General features: G+C 42.3%; 1 protein-coding gene across 2 annotated transcripts in view; it reads right to left on the bottom strand.

Annotated features, from left to right (window-relative positions):
* The window catches only part of LOC142144142 (CD109 antigen-like), a 78,913-nt gene that overhangs the window by 20,497 nt on the left and 44,354 nt on the right, over window positions 1-14,062 (bottom strand). For both annotated transcript variants that reach the window (XM_075202631.1, XM_075202632.1), the window contains exons 16-20: window positions 13,276-13,305; window positions 13,059-13,104; window positions 12,376-12,469; window positions 10,412-10,529; window positions 3,139-3,252 (exon numbers count right to left, since the gene is read on the bottom strand). In XM_075202631.1, the coding sequence (XP_075058732.1) occupies window positions 3,139-3,252; window positions 10,412-10,529; window positions 12,376-12,469; window positions 13,059-13,104; window positions 13,276-13,305 (402 nt within the window). The remainder of the gene's footprint in view (window positions 1-3,138; window positions 3,253-10,411; window positions 10,530-12,375; window positions 12,470-13,058; window positions 13,105-13,275; window positions 13,306-14,062) is intronic.

Below are 14,062 nucleotides of genomic sequence, written 5' to 3'. Positions count from 1 at the left end.
ACTGCGATAAAACTGCCCCTCACTAGTTCTGCCGGCCTAATCTGTCCCTGGAGTTGGGCAACTGATCAGATAAATAGACCTCAGCCTACCAATCTGTGGTGCCAATAGTGGGAGTGGAGTCGATTTCCAGCCCTCTCGAAACAGTGGGGGACAGGGCAAATAAATGACTCCCAGCCTAATGTTGAGGGTCCTACCAAGTCTGGGGACCTTTAAAGCTGTGGAGGGATTATATTGAGCTTGTAAGGAGAGTCGCTTTATGGAAGTCCCATGAGGCAAAGTAGAGTAGAGGAAAGATCTGTAGCCAAATTTAGCGTGGTGTTGGTGATATCAGAGCAGCCAAGAGGAATTCAGAGCCATGGTACAACAACTTCATGGGGCCCCCCTTATAGTTGAGCATGGTAAACAGGTCTGTTTGGTCATACCATTGGGGGCATGGCTATGCATCATTGGGGCATGGCTAGCAGGTGAAAAGCGCTAGATCAGTCACCAAAAATTGGGATTGTCCCACTAGAATCAGAATATTTCACAGACTCTCCTACTCTCTCCTACATGTTTTTGTCACTTTTACAACCTGTGGCTGCAGGTTCCTTTAGTTACGGCTTGTCTAGGTCCTGGAATGTTGGGGGCCCTATTTGGACAAAAATGGGTACATTTAGAAAATCCCAACCAGCCCCAGCGTTAAATGAATAGCACCCATGTTTAATAATTAGGCCTTCCTCCAGCCCCAAAATTAAAATAATAGTATTCCCATTTAATAAATAAACCTATTTCCCTCCCTCCAAACTGCACCAGCAATAAATTAATAGTATTTACATCTCATAAATATACATATTTCCCTTAACCATCACTGCCATTAAATAATTCATAGTCACATTTAATAAAGAGACCTCATTCTCCCCAAACCCACCCCCACATTCAATGGATCCCCAAACCACCCCATCTTAAATTAATAGTTCTCACTCTTAAATTGCCCCATCATCACCCCACAAACAAAATAGCACCCATTAATCAACCACCACCTACCTCACACACTACATTGCCAAAAGCTCCCTGTTCCATCACACACACATTACTGTGCCCCTTCATCATCACCATGCTTTGCCGCCTAATGATCACACTGTGCCCCTTCATCACAACCCCTTATGATCACACTGCTCCCTCCATGCTGCTTTTTCCCCCTTCACCTGGCCCCCCTTCATCACACTGTGCCATGCTACTTTTGCTCCCCCCCCTTCTCCTGGCCCACCTTCATCACTCTGTGCCATGCTGCTTTTGCCCCTCTTAACATTGTGCCATGCTGCTTTTGACCCTCTTCACGCTCTGCCATACTGCTCCCCCCTTCATCACTCTGTGCCATGCTGCTCCCTCCTCTTCTTCATCACTCTGTGCCATGCTGCTCCCCCCTCTTCTTCATCACCCAGTGCCTTTCTGTCTCTTCCCTCTCTTATTCATCACCCTGTGGGGATGGGAGGGAACACAGTATCCCCCAGATGGATTCAGAGAAAGAGATTTAACGTAAGTACATAAATCCCATTTTCTCATTCGTCCACTCTGGGGGACACTGCTACAATGGGGACATACCAAGCAGCACCCTAAGGGTGGGAACGCTCTGATAGCCTGGCCCGCAAAACACTGAAGCCGAACCCTGCGTCAGACGACGCAAACACAGTAAATTGATAGAACTTTGTGAAGGTATGAACGGTGGAACAGGTAGCCGCCCGACACAGTTGACCCGCAGAAGCCCCATGGCACGCGGCCCAAGATGCCCCCACAGAACGAGTGGAGTGAGCAGTGATCCTCGCCAGCACAGGTCTGTTTAAGCTTACATAAGTTTGCTTAATCATGGACTTGATCCAACAAGCAATGGTTTGTTTAGAGGCCGACCAATCCCTCTTTTGAGAATAGTACAAAACAAAGAGGGACTCTGTCTTTCTATAAAAGTATGTTCTATCCACATAAATCCGCAATGCCCCAATGACATCTAAGGATGCAGAAAAAGCAGACTCAGATGATGACGAAACACCTTTAAAAGCAGGAACCACAATTTCTTGATTAATGTGGAACCCTGACACAACTTTAGTTAAGAATGACGGAACTGTCCTAAGGAGAGCCCTGTCTTCATGAAAATCTATATATGGGGCCCTGCATGAAAGGGCACCCAACTCTGTCATCCTTCACACAGATGCCATGGCCAACAAAGAAACAACTTTCCATGTTAAAAGTCTCAATTCAATCGAACATAAAGGCTCAAAGCGAGCCATCTGAAGAACCTCTAACACCAAATTTAAATCCCAGGGAACCATGGGCAAAATATAAGGAGGCTGAACCCGTAACACTCCCTGGAAAAAAATATAACTGCCAGTCTACGTTGAAAGAATACCGAAATAGCAAATACTTATACCTTCAAAGAAGCCAGCCGAAATCTTGCTTCCAAACCTGTCTGAATCAAAGCTAAGAGACAGGATAATTTCAAAAGGTCCACTCTGGAAGAATGCCGTTCACACACCATTTAATGTAAGCTCGCCACATCCTGTGGTATATGCGAGCTGAAGAAGGTTTGCACGCTCACATCAACGTCTGCACTACCTTTTGCGAGAAACCCTTGGATCTCGAGAGACCAGTCTCAACAGCTACGCTATTAAATCCAGTCAATGAGAATCATAATGATAAAATGGTCCCTGGCTTAGCAGGTCACGACGACAAGGAAGGGCCCAACCCGGTCTGTCCGCCATTTAATAACTAATGGTGTATGTATGCTCTTAAAGGAACAACTTTCATAAGAGCTATATAAGCCAATAATCACAATTACTACTAAAATACTGCTTGCCCCTGTGAGGAACCTGTCCCTGTTGTATTCTGGTGACTAACAGATTAAAGTGCTATGCTGGCTGCCCAATAATCCTGATCCAAAGTAACGGTCAGAAAGCATTCAGCTACAAGTATCGGTTCCAGGTGTAGGTGAAGGAGAATGGTAGGGAACTCCATGTTGGTATGCAACAATGGTATGCAGCAATGCACTCCTCGCTATTTTTCACTGTCTTTACATTAATGCTATACTTATACAACTAAGACTTCCACAGAACTTGAAGATGAATTGTGACAAGCAGACTGATGTCACGTGTATTAAATAAAACATACCTGTAAGTTTTCTTTTAAGGAATTGGACAGAATAATTTCTAGAATAAACTGTTCACCTCTCGTTAAGGAAAATGGCATATTAAATGTAATAAATAGAGGCTTGACCACTGATATCTGAAACAAAAATAACATTGGTTAAAACAAAAACAAAAGGACATACTTACAAAACAGAGGTTATATGATATAATTAACATGTGTACTATTAAATTTATAAAATGTAAATAAGTTAAAGAAATGAAAAAAGTTGGATAACACAGACAAATAAGGGGACTGTGTTATTCTATTTAGCAACATGAACACAAAGGGCTAGATTTACTAAGCTGCGGGTTTGAAAAAGTGGGGATGTTGCCTATAGCAACCAATCAGATTCTAGCTTTTATTTATTTAGTACCTTCTACAAAATGACAGCTACAATCTGATTGGTTGCTATAGGCAACATCCCCACTTTTTCAAACCCGCAACTTAGTAAATCTAGGCCAAAATCTCTAAACAGGTTCTAAATATATGTTTATCTTTCAGTTATTTCAGTTATTTATCTTTTAAGAAATGATTTGAGATGTCACATCCTTAGTTATTATTGATACTGCCCAAGACAGCAGTAGTGTAACAGAAACAGGGTTGCAATTGTAACCAGGGCAAAAGGAACCAGGGCTGCAACCCCCATAAACATCTGCAGAACATATTTGTTGACACCGCTGCTTTTACACACCATGTTGCTGGAATCTGGGCCCATTATTTCTACGTTTTCTGCTGTCAAGTTAGGTATGAGGGCCCAGTAAGCTGAATGCTAGCAGGGTGGTGTCCTCCACTTTAACCTGGAACCTACCACAAACTATTGATATAAGTACTGTCTGGAGGTACCAGACCATTTTAGAGCTATAAATGCCTCAGAAACATGTTACATGGCCATAGCACTAGAAACATCACCCTGAGGGGAGAGAAGCTAATAGGCCCCAGAAACTCCAAACAGTACACATACCAGATGTAACAAGTGTATATTGTTATGCCCTATGGTAATGTAAAGAAACCATAGAGATGGGGCTTTACAGTGTTATTAGTAAATGCAACTTTCCCATTACCCTATTTGTATGCTGAAAACTCTCAGCTTGATACATTTACCCCCAGGTCTAGGTTTGCAATGTTATACAGTATATGATACTTGTGTAACATAATATATATTGAAACTTTGTATAAACCTCTACACCATGCATTAACTAATGCGTTTACTATTTTAAATAATGTGAAATTAGTAATTTTTCATATGTTTCATTTCTGTGAACCGACATGTTTTTTAATTTGCTCTTTAGGATTGTAGTTTCTTTCAGATGAAATCACGTAGATCCTGCAAATGTTTTGATATGAATATGAAAATTTAGTATGTATGTATCACCTCAGCTTAAAGCATCAAGCTCTGAAAAAATCTGATGTGTTTTGTAACATAAGAAGAATGTTGATGTTTAGAGTTGCCCTTGTCTTTCCTTTCAGGCTGCTATTAATAATATATGCTTCTGTAGTACCATGGCAAACACAGTGACATGGTACATGATGTAGTGAGCAGAGAGGCTTTGGAACACCCCTCTGAGCTCTGTCTTCACTGTGACATTCACCTTTTCCCCTCTGTGCCATCACTTGGCATGCTGAGAGCTGTGAGTAGGTGTAGCAGACTGGCAACCATTTTTGTTTGATATTTAGAAGCACAACTAAGAAAAATAACTATCAGATGCATGCTTAAGGTACTTAACTTGCTACCTAAAAAAAATTCAGAACCTAGGCAATTGACAAATGTCAGTAATTAAAGGGATGAGTTGGCAACCATGACAATGCAGCATATTAAAGTAGGGATGAGCGGGCTCGGATTTTCGAAATCTGAACACCCCCGAACAGTGCCGATCTGAGCCCGATCCGAGCACTGTTCGGGTATTCCCGCCCGACGCAAAACTCAGAACGAGGCAAAACGTCATCATCCCGCCGTCGGATCTCGCGAGATCCGGATTCATATTATTCCCCGCTTGCCGCTGCCATCTTCACACGGGCATTGGAGAGGGAAGAGGGAGGGTGTGTTTGTGGTGTCCTCTGTCCTGCTAATTCCAGTGGTGCTGTCCTGTGCTCTGTCCTGCTCAGTCCAGTGGTGGTGTCCTGAGCTCTGTCCTGCTCAGTCCAGTGGTGCTGTCCTGTGCTCTGTCCTGCTCAGTCCAGTGGTGGTGTCCTGTGCTCTGTCCTGCTCAGTCCAGTGGTGCTGTCCTGTGCTCTCTCACGCTCAATCCAGTGGTGGTGTCCTGTGCTCTGTCCTGCTCAGTCCAGTGGTGCTGTCCTGCTCAGTCCAGTGGTGGTGTCCTGTGCTCTGTCCTGCTCAGTCTAGTGGTGCTGTCCTGCTCAGTCCAGTGGTACTGCTATATAAGTTCACAGATCCTGCAGTATAAGTCCAGTGGTACTGCTATATAAGTTCACTGATCCTGCCGTATAAGTCCAGTGGTACTGCTATATAAGTTCACTGATCCTGCCGTATAAGTCCAGTGGTACTGCTATATAAGTTCACTGATCCTGCCGTATAAGTCCAGTGGTACTGCTATATAAGTTCACTGATCCTGCCGTATAAGTCCAGTGGTACTGCTATATAAGTTCACTGATCCTGCCGTATAAGTCCAGTGGTACTGCTATATAAGTTCACTGATCCTGCCGTATAAGTCCAGTGGTACTGCTATATAAGTTCACTGATCCTGCTGTATAATGCCAGTGGTACTGCTATATAAGTTCACTGATCCTGCCGTACCAGTCCAGTGGTACTTTCCTGTGCCGCATATAATTTTTAAAGGCGTTGCCGATTGTGTGTGGTTTAGGGGTACGCTCTCTTGTGCTGCATATAATGGAGAACAAAAATTTGGAGGATAAAGTAGGGAAAGATCAAGAACCACTTCCTCCTAATGTTAAAGCTGCTGCCACTAGTCATGACATAGACGATGAAATGCCATCAACGTCGTGTGCCAAGGCCGATGCCCAATATCATAGTAGAGGGCAAGTAAAATCCAAAAAGCCAAAGGTCGCTAAAATGATCAAAAAAAAGAAATTAAAATCATCTGAGGAGAAACGTAAACTTGCCAATATGCCATTTACGACACGGAGTGGCAAGGAACGGCTTAGGCCCTGGCCCGTGTTCATGACTAGTGGTTCAGCTTCACACAACAATCTAAGCCCTCCTCCTCCCCCCCTCTAAAAAATTTAAGAGAGTTAAGCTGTCATCAAAAACACAGCAAACAACTCTGCCTTCTAAAGACATGGCATCACAAATCCCCAAGGCGAGTCCAAGGGTGTTGGTGGTTGCGAAGCCTGAACTTCCCATCACTGTACGGGAAGAGGTGGCTCCTTCCACCATTTGCAGCACGCCCTCTGCATATGCTGGAAGGATCACCCACAGTGCCGTTACAGATTTGGATAATGAAGGTGTCAATGTTGTACACCAGGAGGAGGATATTGATGTAGCTGGCGCTAAGGAGGAACTTGACGAGGAGGATGCTGATGTGGTTTTCTTAAATGAGGCACCAGGGGGTAAAACAGTTGTTGTTCAAGGGATGAAAAAGCCCATCATCATGCCTGGCCAGAAGACCAATAAATCCACCTCTTCGGTCTGGAATTATTTCTATCCCAATCCGGACAACAAATGTATTGCCATATGTACCTTATGTAAAGCTGCAATAAGCAGGGGTAAGGATCTTGGCCACCAGGGACATCCTCCCTTATACGTCACCTGGAGAACCTTCATAATTCTGTGTTTAGTTCAGCAAATGTGGCTAGGACCGTCAGCAGTCCAGGGAAACCTAAATCCCTTGGTGCCGTTGTATCCACACCAGCAACATCCTCCTCGTCAATTTCCTCCTTGATCTGGATCAGAGATAGTCCTGCAGGCCATGTCACCGGCATGACTGAGTCCTCTTCAATCCGGGATTCTTCCGGAGGATCCTGCAGCGCTACGCCTACTACTGCCGCTGCTGCTGTTGCTGCTGGGAGTCGGTCATCTTCCCAGAGGGGAAGTTGTAAGACAGCTACGTCTTTCACTAAGCAATTGACCGTACAACAGTCGTTTGCCATGAGCACGAAATACGACAGCAGTCATCCTATAGCAAAGCGGATAACTGCAGCCTTGACAGCTATGTTGGTGTTAGACGTGCGTCCGGTGTCCGCCATCAGTGGAGTGGGATTTAGATGGTTGATGGAGATATTGTGTCCCCGGTACCAAATCCCATCTAGATTCCACTTCACTAGGCAGGCGATACCCGGGATGTACAGAGAAGTATGAAAAAGTGTTCTCAGTGCTCTGAAAAATGCGGTTGTACCCACTGTCCACTTAACCACAGACATGTGGACAAGTGGTTCAGGGCAAACTAAGGACTATATGACTGTGACAGCCCACTTGGCAGATGCATCGCCTTCCACAGCAACAGCAGCAGCAGCATCAATAGCAGCATCTCCGAAACGCCTCCACGTTCTAAGCCAGGCAACATTGTGTATCACCGGTTTCAGTAAGAGGCACAACGCCGACAACCTCTTAGAGAAACTGAGGGAAATCATCTCGCAGTGGCTTACCCCACTTACACTCTCCTGGGGATTTGTGGTGTCGGACAATGCCAGTAACATTCCAGCACGTGCCATGTTTTGCCCACACAATAAATTTGGTGGTGCAGCATTATCTTAAAAGTGACAGTGTTTGCGGTGGCCCGCAAAATTGCGGGACACTTTCGCCATTCTGCCACTGCCTACCGAAGACTGGAGCACCATCAAAAATGCCTGAACCTGCCCTGCCATCGCCTCAAACAAGAGGTTGTGATGCGCTGGAACTCCACCCTCTATATGCTGCAGAGTATGGAGCAGCAGCAAAAGGCCATTCAAGCCTACACAGCCACCTACGATATAGGCAAAGGAGTGGGGATGCGCCTGAGTCAAGCGCAGTGGAGACTGATTTCCGTGTTGTGCAAGGTTCTCCAGCCGTTTGAACTTGCCACACGAGAAGTCAGTTCCGACACTGCCAGCTTGAGTCAGGTGATTCCCCTGATCAGGCTGTTGCAGAAGCAGCTGGAGAATGTGAGGGAGGAGCATTGCGATTCCACAAAGCATGTAGCTCTTGTGGATGAAGCCCTTCGTACGCTTTGCCAGGATCCGAGGGTGGTCAGTCTTTTAAAGTCAGAGGAATACATTCTGGCCACCGTGCTCGAACCTCGATTTAAAGCGTATGTTGTGTCTCTGTGTCTCTGTTTCCGGTGGACACAAGTCTACAGTGGTGCAAAGACCTGCTGATCAGGAGATTGTCATCTGAAGAGGACCGTGACATGCCAACAGCTCCTCCTTCATTTTCTTCCACACCTGTGGCTGCGAGGAAACAGCTGAGATTTCCTAAACGACCCGCTGGCGGGGATGCAGAAAACATCTGGTCTGGACTGAAGCACCTGCCAACGATTGCTGACATGTCTACTGTCACTGCATTGTATGCTGTCACCATTGAAAAAATGGTGGAGGATTACTTTGCTGACAGCATCCAAGTAGACATGTCAGACAGTCCTTACTTGTACTGGCAGGAAAAAAGGCAGTTTGGAAGCCCCTGTACAAACTGGCTCTATTTTACCTGAGTTGTCCCCCCTCCAGTGTGTACTCTGAAAGAGTTTTTAGTGCAGTGGGGAACCTGGTCAGTGAGCAGCGAAGGAGGTTGCTTCCGCAAAATGTGGAGAAGATGATGTTCATCAAAATTAATTATCAATTCTTCAATGAAGACCAGCAATGGCCTCCAGAGACTACAGAGGGACCTGTGATTGTGGAGTCCAGCGGGGACGAATTGATAATGTGTGAGGATGAGGAAGTACACACTGAAGGGGGTGAGGAATCAGAGGATGAAGATGAGGACGACATCTTGCCTCAGTAGAGCCAGTTTACTTTGTACAGGGAGAGATGAATTGCTTTTTTTGTGTTGGGGCCCAAACAAACCAATCATTTCAGCCACAGTAGTTTGGTAGGCCCCGTCGCTGAAATGATTGGTTTGTTAAAGTGTGCATGTCCTTTTTCCGCAACATAAGGGTGGGTGCGAGGGCCCAAGGACAATTCCATCTTGCACCTCTTTTTTTGACATTATGTGCTCTTTGGGGCCTAGTTTTTCAAACTGCCATCCTGTCTGCCACTGCAGTGCCACTCCTAGATGGGCCACGTGTTTGTGCAGCCCACTTGTGTCGCTTAGCTTAGTCATCCAGCTACCTCAGTGCAACCTTTTGGCCTAAAAACAATATTGTGAGGTGTGCGGTGTTCAGAATAGACTGGAAATGAGTGAAAATTAATGTTATTGAGGTTAATAATAGCGTAGGAGTAAAAACAAACAAAAAAACAGGATTTTAGCTGTTTTTATGCTTTTTAAAAAAAAAAATCAGAACCCAAAACCCAAAACCTTGAGGGGGGTGTTTTGGCAAAACCCATTAGAACCCAAAACCTTAAGGTAATCAGAACCCAAAACCCAAAACACGAAAAGTGGCCGATGCACATCCCTATATTAAAGTCACAACTGTATTTCAAATATCTTCCATTCCGAAAGATCCTGAATTGTTTACATATTTATTTGTGAATATTATTAGTAATTCTTTTATATAAGATAATTTGTACATGAGTTGTAGTGGTCCCTGTAGACGAGAACTGCTTGGGGGATAGAGAGGTCAAAATGACAGAAAGAGGCCCAGATGGCAAACACATAAGGAGAGAGTTAGAGAAAGGAGCAGACGGCAGAGAGAAAAAGAGAGAGAGGCACAGAGAGCACAGAGAGAGACATTACAAAGGGCAGCGAAGCACATAGAGAAGAGAGACAAGGATACAATGGGTAGATTTGATGATCCAGTCAGCACAGAGGGGAAGAGTATCTGTGTGTTCCCTCTAAAATGTGAGTGCATTTTGTGCAAAATACAATACTTATACCCGTGTCCTCAGAAACTTTCCAGCTGTTTTACTCTGTGGTCCATGTACTATGACAAAGACACAATGGACCTTTGGTCAACCCAACCAAATTTAGATATCAACTGCAGGACATTGTGGTTGCAGTGGTCTCAAACTTCTATCACCAAGAACAATGGGACTTCCTGCAGAATTGTTGTATTTTGTGTCAAGTCAAAGTCCTGTGATATATTGAGCACTCTCACCTAAATTCACACTTTTTTCCCATGAGTGAAGAACGAGAGTGGTTGACATTTGATATTTGACCACGGATAACACATACAAGATTATTATACTATGAGCTAAAAACAAACAAAATCACCTCAGCAGGTCCATCAGTTATTCCTAGTCCAAGCCCCTCAGAAATAACAAATGCAGTGGCCACCCAAGACGTGTTCTTGTCAGGAACAGCAAACTGGAGATTTGTTACTAAACTGGAGCTGTAAAATGATTTGCATTATATATAAAGTTGTTCATATTGGTTTATTGTGTTTTGCAAACAAGCATTAAAAGTTTTACTTGAATAATTTACTTGCTAAAGTACATCATCTATGGAGTAGTGTACATGCTACTGAGCATATTACAAGCCACCAATAATTTCTGTGACCATATAAAAGCACATGGATGCAGGTCAGTGCTCAATGAAGGTTGCCTTCTGTAATGAATTTGAATACATGTAATAATGTTATTTAGTTTACACATGCATAATTTAATTGCACTGGTTCATTTAAAATAATTTATTTAAGCAGAAACAGAATAAGTACTTTCACGTGCAACTGATATGAGCCTGAAAAAGGCGAAGACTTGGAATCGTCTTCCAAGCCATTTTGGTCCATTTTGCTTTTTGATGTTGCTGGGCAAAGATACTGTGCAGGTTTGCAGCTCATGGTTTCAATGCACATTAATTAAATATCAGGCTATCTTTCAAACAAGTGTCACAATTTTACATTTTCATCTTTTATTTACATTCACTTTGTGTGCACATATGTAATGGAAAGGGTTAACAGGATTGTGACTCATGCAAGTCCCCCCTGTTTAGTAGATAACATACATACAATGATCCCAGTTAGTACAAAGAGATGTGTATAGAAAATAACTGGTTTTAACTAGTCTCAGGGGGGTGAAGTGGGGTGTTGGATTCATAGTTTATCAGACAGCTAAAATCCAAATAGCGGCAGTCTTGGACCAATCAGAAGGCAGTGTCCAGTAACTTATACTGAATATCAAGCAATGGGGCTCCATCAAGATCAAAATATTTCTTAGCTATCAAATTGTGTTCCATAGCTAAGTATCTATTGATTTTATTTTAAACTTTTATAATAAACATTTGTATTGTGCCTTTACAATTATTGTTGTCTGTCAATCATTGTAATCTCACACAAAATGATAATAGTTAATGTCCATGTGACAACATGTTATTATACTCCCTCTAAGGAAAGGCAATTTGATGGTGCAAATGGAGTCGCACTTAAAGAAATGGTTGGCATCTGACTACCACCACAAACAGCATGTGAACAAAATAAAAAAAAATTGCATTGCCAAGACAACCAACACAATCAGGGATGCCTCCTTAACTACATATAGAATCAGGCTCAAAACTTTGGCAAACCATCAGCTCAGAATGCCCCGATTTCCCTATGTTCAGAGTTTATCCCATCAGAAGAGCCAACATGTTTCTCCTCCATACACTTAAATCACTTACACGTGTATAAATAGCAACAGAAACAAAAAAATGTGCAGAAATAGGTAGAAGAATTCACAAAATAAGGAAAAATAGCTTTTGCTCTATGTTTTCACAATTTTATTTACAAAATAACCATTTTTATCGGTCTATGATTATCAAAGTGTGATATATCCTTTACTATTACCTGAAAGTTAAATATTTGATTCAAAAGAAGACACGAAATTGGATAATCCAATTTAAAGAAAAACATTTTCAATTCCGTCCTTTCCACTATTTTGTTTAAATCACTACTCATCTGATTTACCCTTCTGGGGTATCATCCTGTTACAAATCTTTGTATCATCTGCAAAAACACAACCCTTCCCTTGTAGACTACATGTAATATTGCAAAAAAAAAAACATAGTCCCAAGAAGTGATCCCTAAGATCCTACACTGGTCACCAGCCCTGTACCCGAGCTCATACCATTGACTTCAACACTCTTGTCTCATGCTCTAAAGCCAAACTTGTATCCATTTCACTTTCTCTGAGTCACATCCAATGATTTCAGTTTCTGAATTAATTTAATGTGGGATACTGCATGTAATATACATTTTAATATACCTTATATTTGTTTCTAGCCAAATCCAGGTTTCTGGAAAAATAAGCTTGACTTGTCTGGGTGGATTCACTTCTTCTATTTGTCTAATATTGAACCCTAAAATAAAAATAATATCACTAGGCAGACATCAGAATTGTTTAAATAAATGTTTATTTCATTGCATGATATATCTAGTCAATGATACTACATATGTGCATTAATATTATCAATGGGAATACTACAACATGAATTAGTAACTGAACACCTATTTGTGATGCTTTGTCCAACACCTCTTATGCCCTGGTTTTAAGTAGACAAAACAAAATAAAATGATAAAAATAATTAATAATAATAATTAATCTAGCAAAAGAATGTCATACTTCGCTCGGTTAGAACAGTGTAAATTTGGGCCTATATGTAGACCTTGGACCCATGTGAGCCATCTTTGCTAGAACTCAACAGATTTTTTATGTTTGTTTTAATGCACATTGTATTGAACATGACACATATTTTTGTATATGAATCTCAGATACAATTACTTTTACTTTTCATTTTTGTATGCACCACTGCTATGTACCTGCTATGTACCTGGTACAATATATGAACAATTCAAATTGGAATAGATGGAATAAATACTCTGCACTCTCATATCAAACTACAACAAAATACATTCTTGGCATTACTCAAAAATGAATTAAAAGCTTACCATATGTATTATAGATTATGGCATTAGTTATACTTGCTAGAAGGCCCTGGTAGGAAAAGTGAATAACAGATGACTTTGTTATTGACAGAGAAATCTCTTCATTTGTGATATAAAACTAATTTTAGAATATATAGGAAGTAAAAGAAGAACATACTTGCAGGTAATATATGCATGAATGTGTTAGAAGCAGTTAGGCAGTGTTTATATAAAGACATACCTTATAGTAAAGGTTTAGCTCCTCATCAACCTAGAAGTATAAAAAGGTATCACTATCAGTAAATATTCACATAGCATATGTTTCCTTATAATCATCATCATCATCATGTATTTATTTATATAGCGCTACTAATGAAAACTTTTTAAAAAATGTATTAAAGTATAGTCAATATGAGTAATACAGTTAGCATTTAACAGGTGTGGAGACACACCAATCTATATGGCTTAATTTGAGATTATTATTATCGTTTATTTATAATGCACCAATTCTATTACTATACCCCTGCAGCAGTGAAGCAAATAAGACTACTTGGGACGAAGAGCAGGGCATGCAGGTCCGGAGGAGGAGTTTTGGAGCGCCCGTCAGCGTGAATGAGCTTGGGGAAGAAGATAAAAGGGACCAGGACACAGGAAGAGGTATGGTTGCTGGGCTAGAGAAAAAGGGTGAGCCTGCTAGAGAGAAAAAAATAAAAAGCACCTTGACTGCAGTATCAGCAGCAGGAACTGCCAGAGGCCCCCTGGGGAGGCACCTGCCCTATCAGGGATGAGGAGCAAGTTGTCAGACAGACGTACCCTTCACCAGGCACAAAGGGAGACTTGTATTGATGACTGTGGCGACTGTGAGAGCATCATAGAGGAAGACAGCTTTACAGCTCAGAATGTGAGAGATGTTTTGCATGTGACCAGATTTAGAGAGCCTGCTGGAGAGCCTTGCGACTTCTTGCTGCAGTGGGCTTTTCAAGTGAGTCCCAGGTCATAGAGGGAGACTCCTGACCTCAATGAATTGC

This window comes from Mixophyes fleayi, chromosome 3, assembly GCF_038048845.1.
Source record: "Mixophyes fleayi isolate aMixFle1 chromosome 3, aMixFle1.hap1, whole genome shotgun sequence".
Classification (NCBI taxonomy): Eukaryota; Metazoa; Chordata; class Amphibia; order Anura; family Limnodynastidae; genus Mixophyes; species Mixophyes fleayi.
This window is presented reverse-complemented; position numbering and strand designations above follow the sequence as displayed.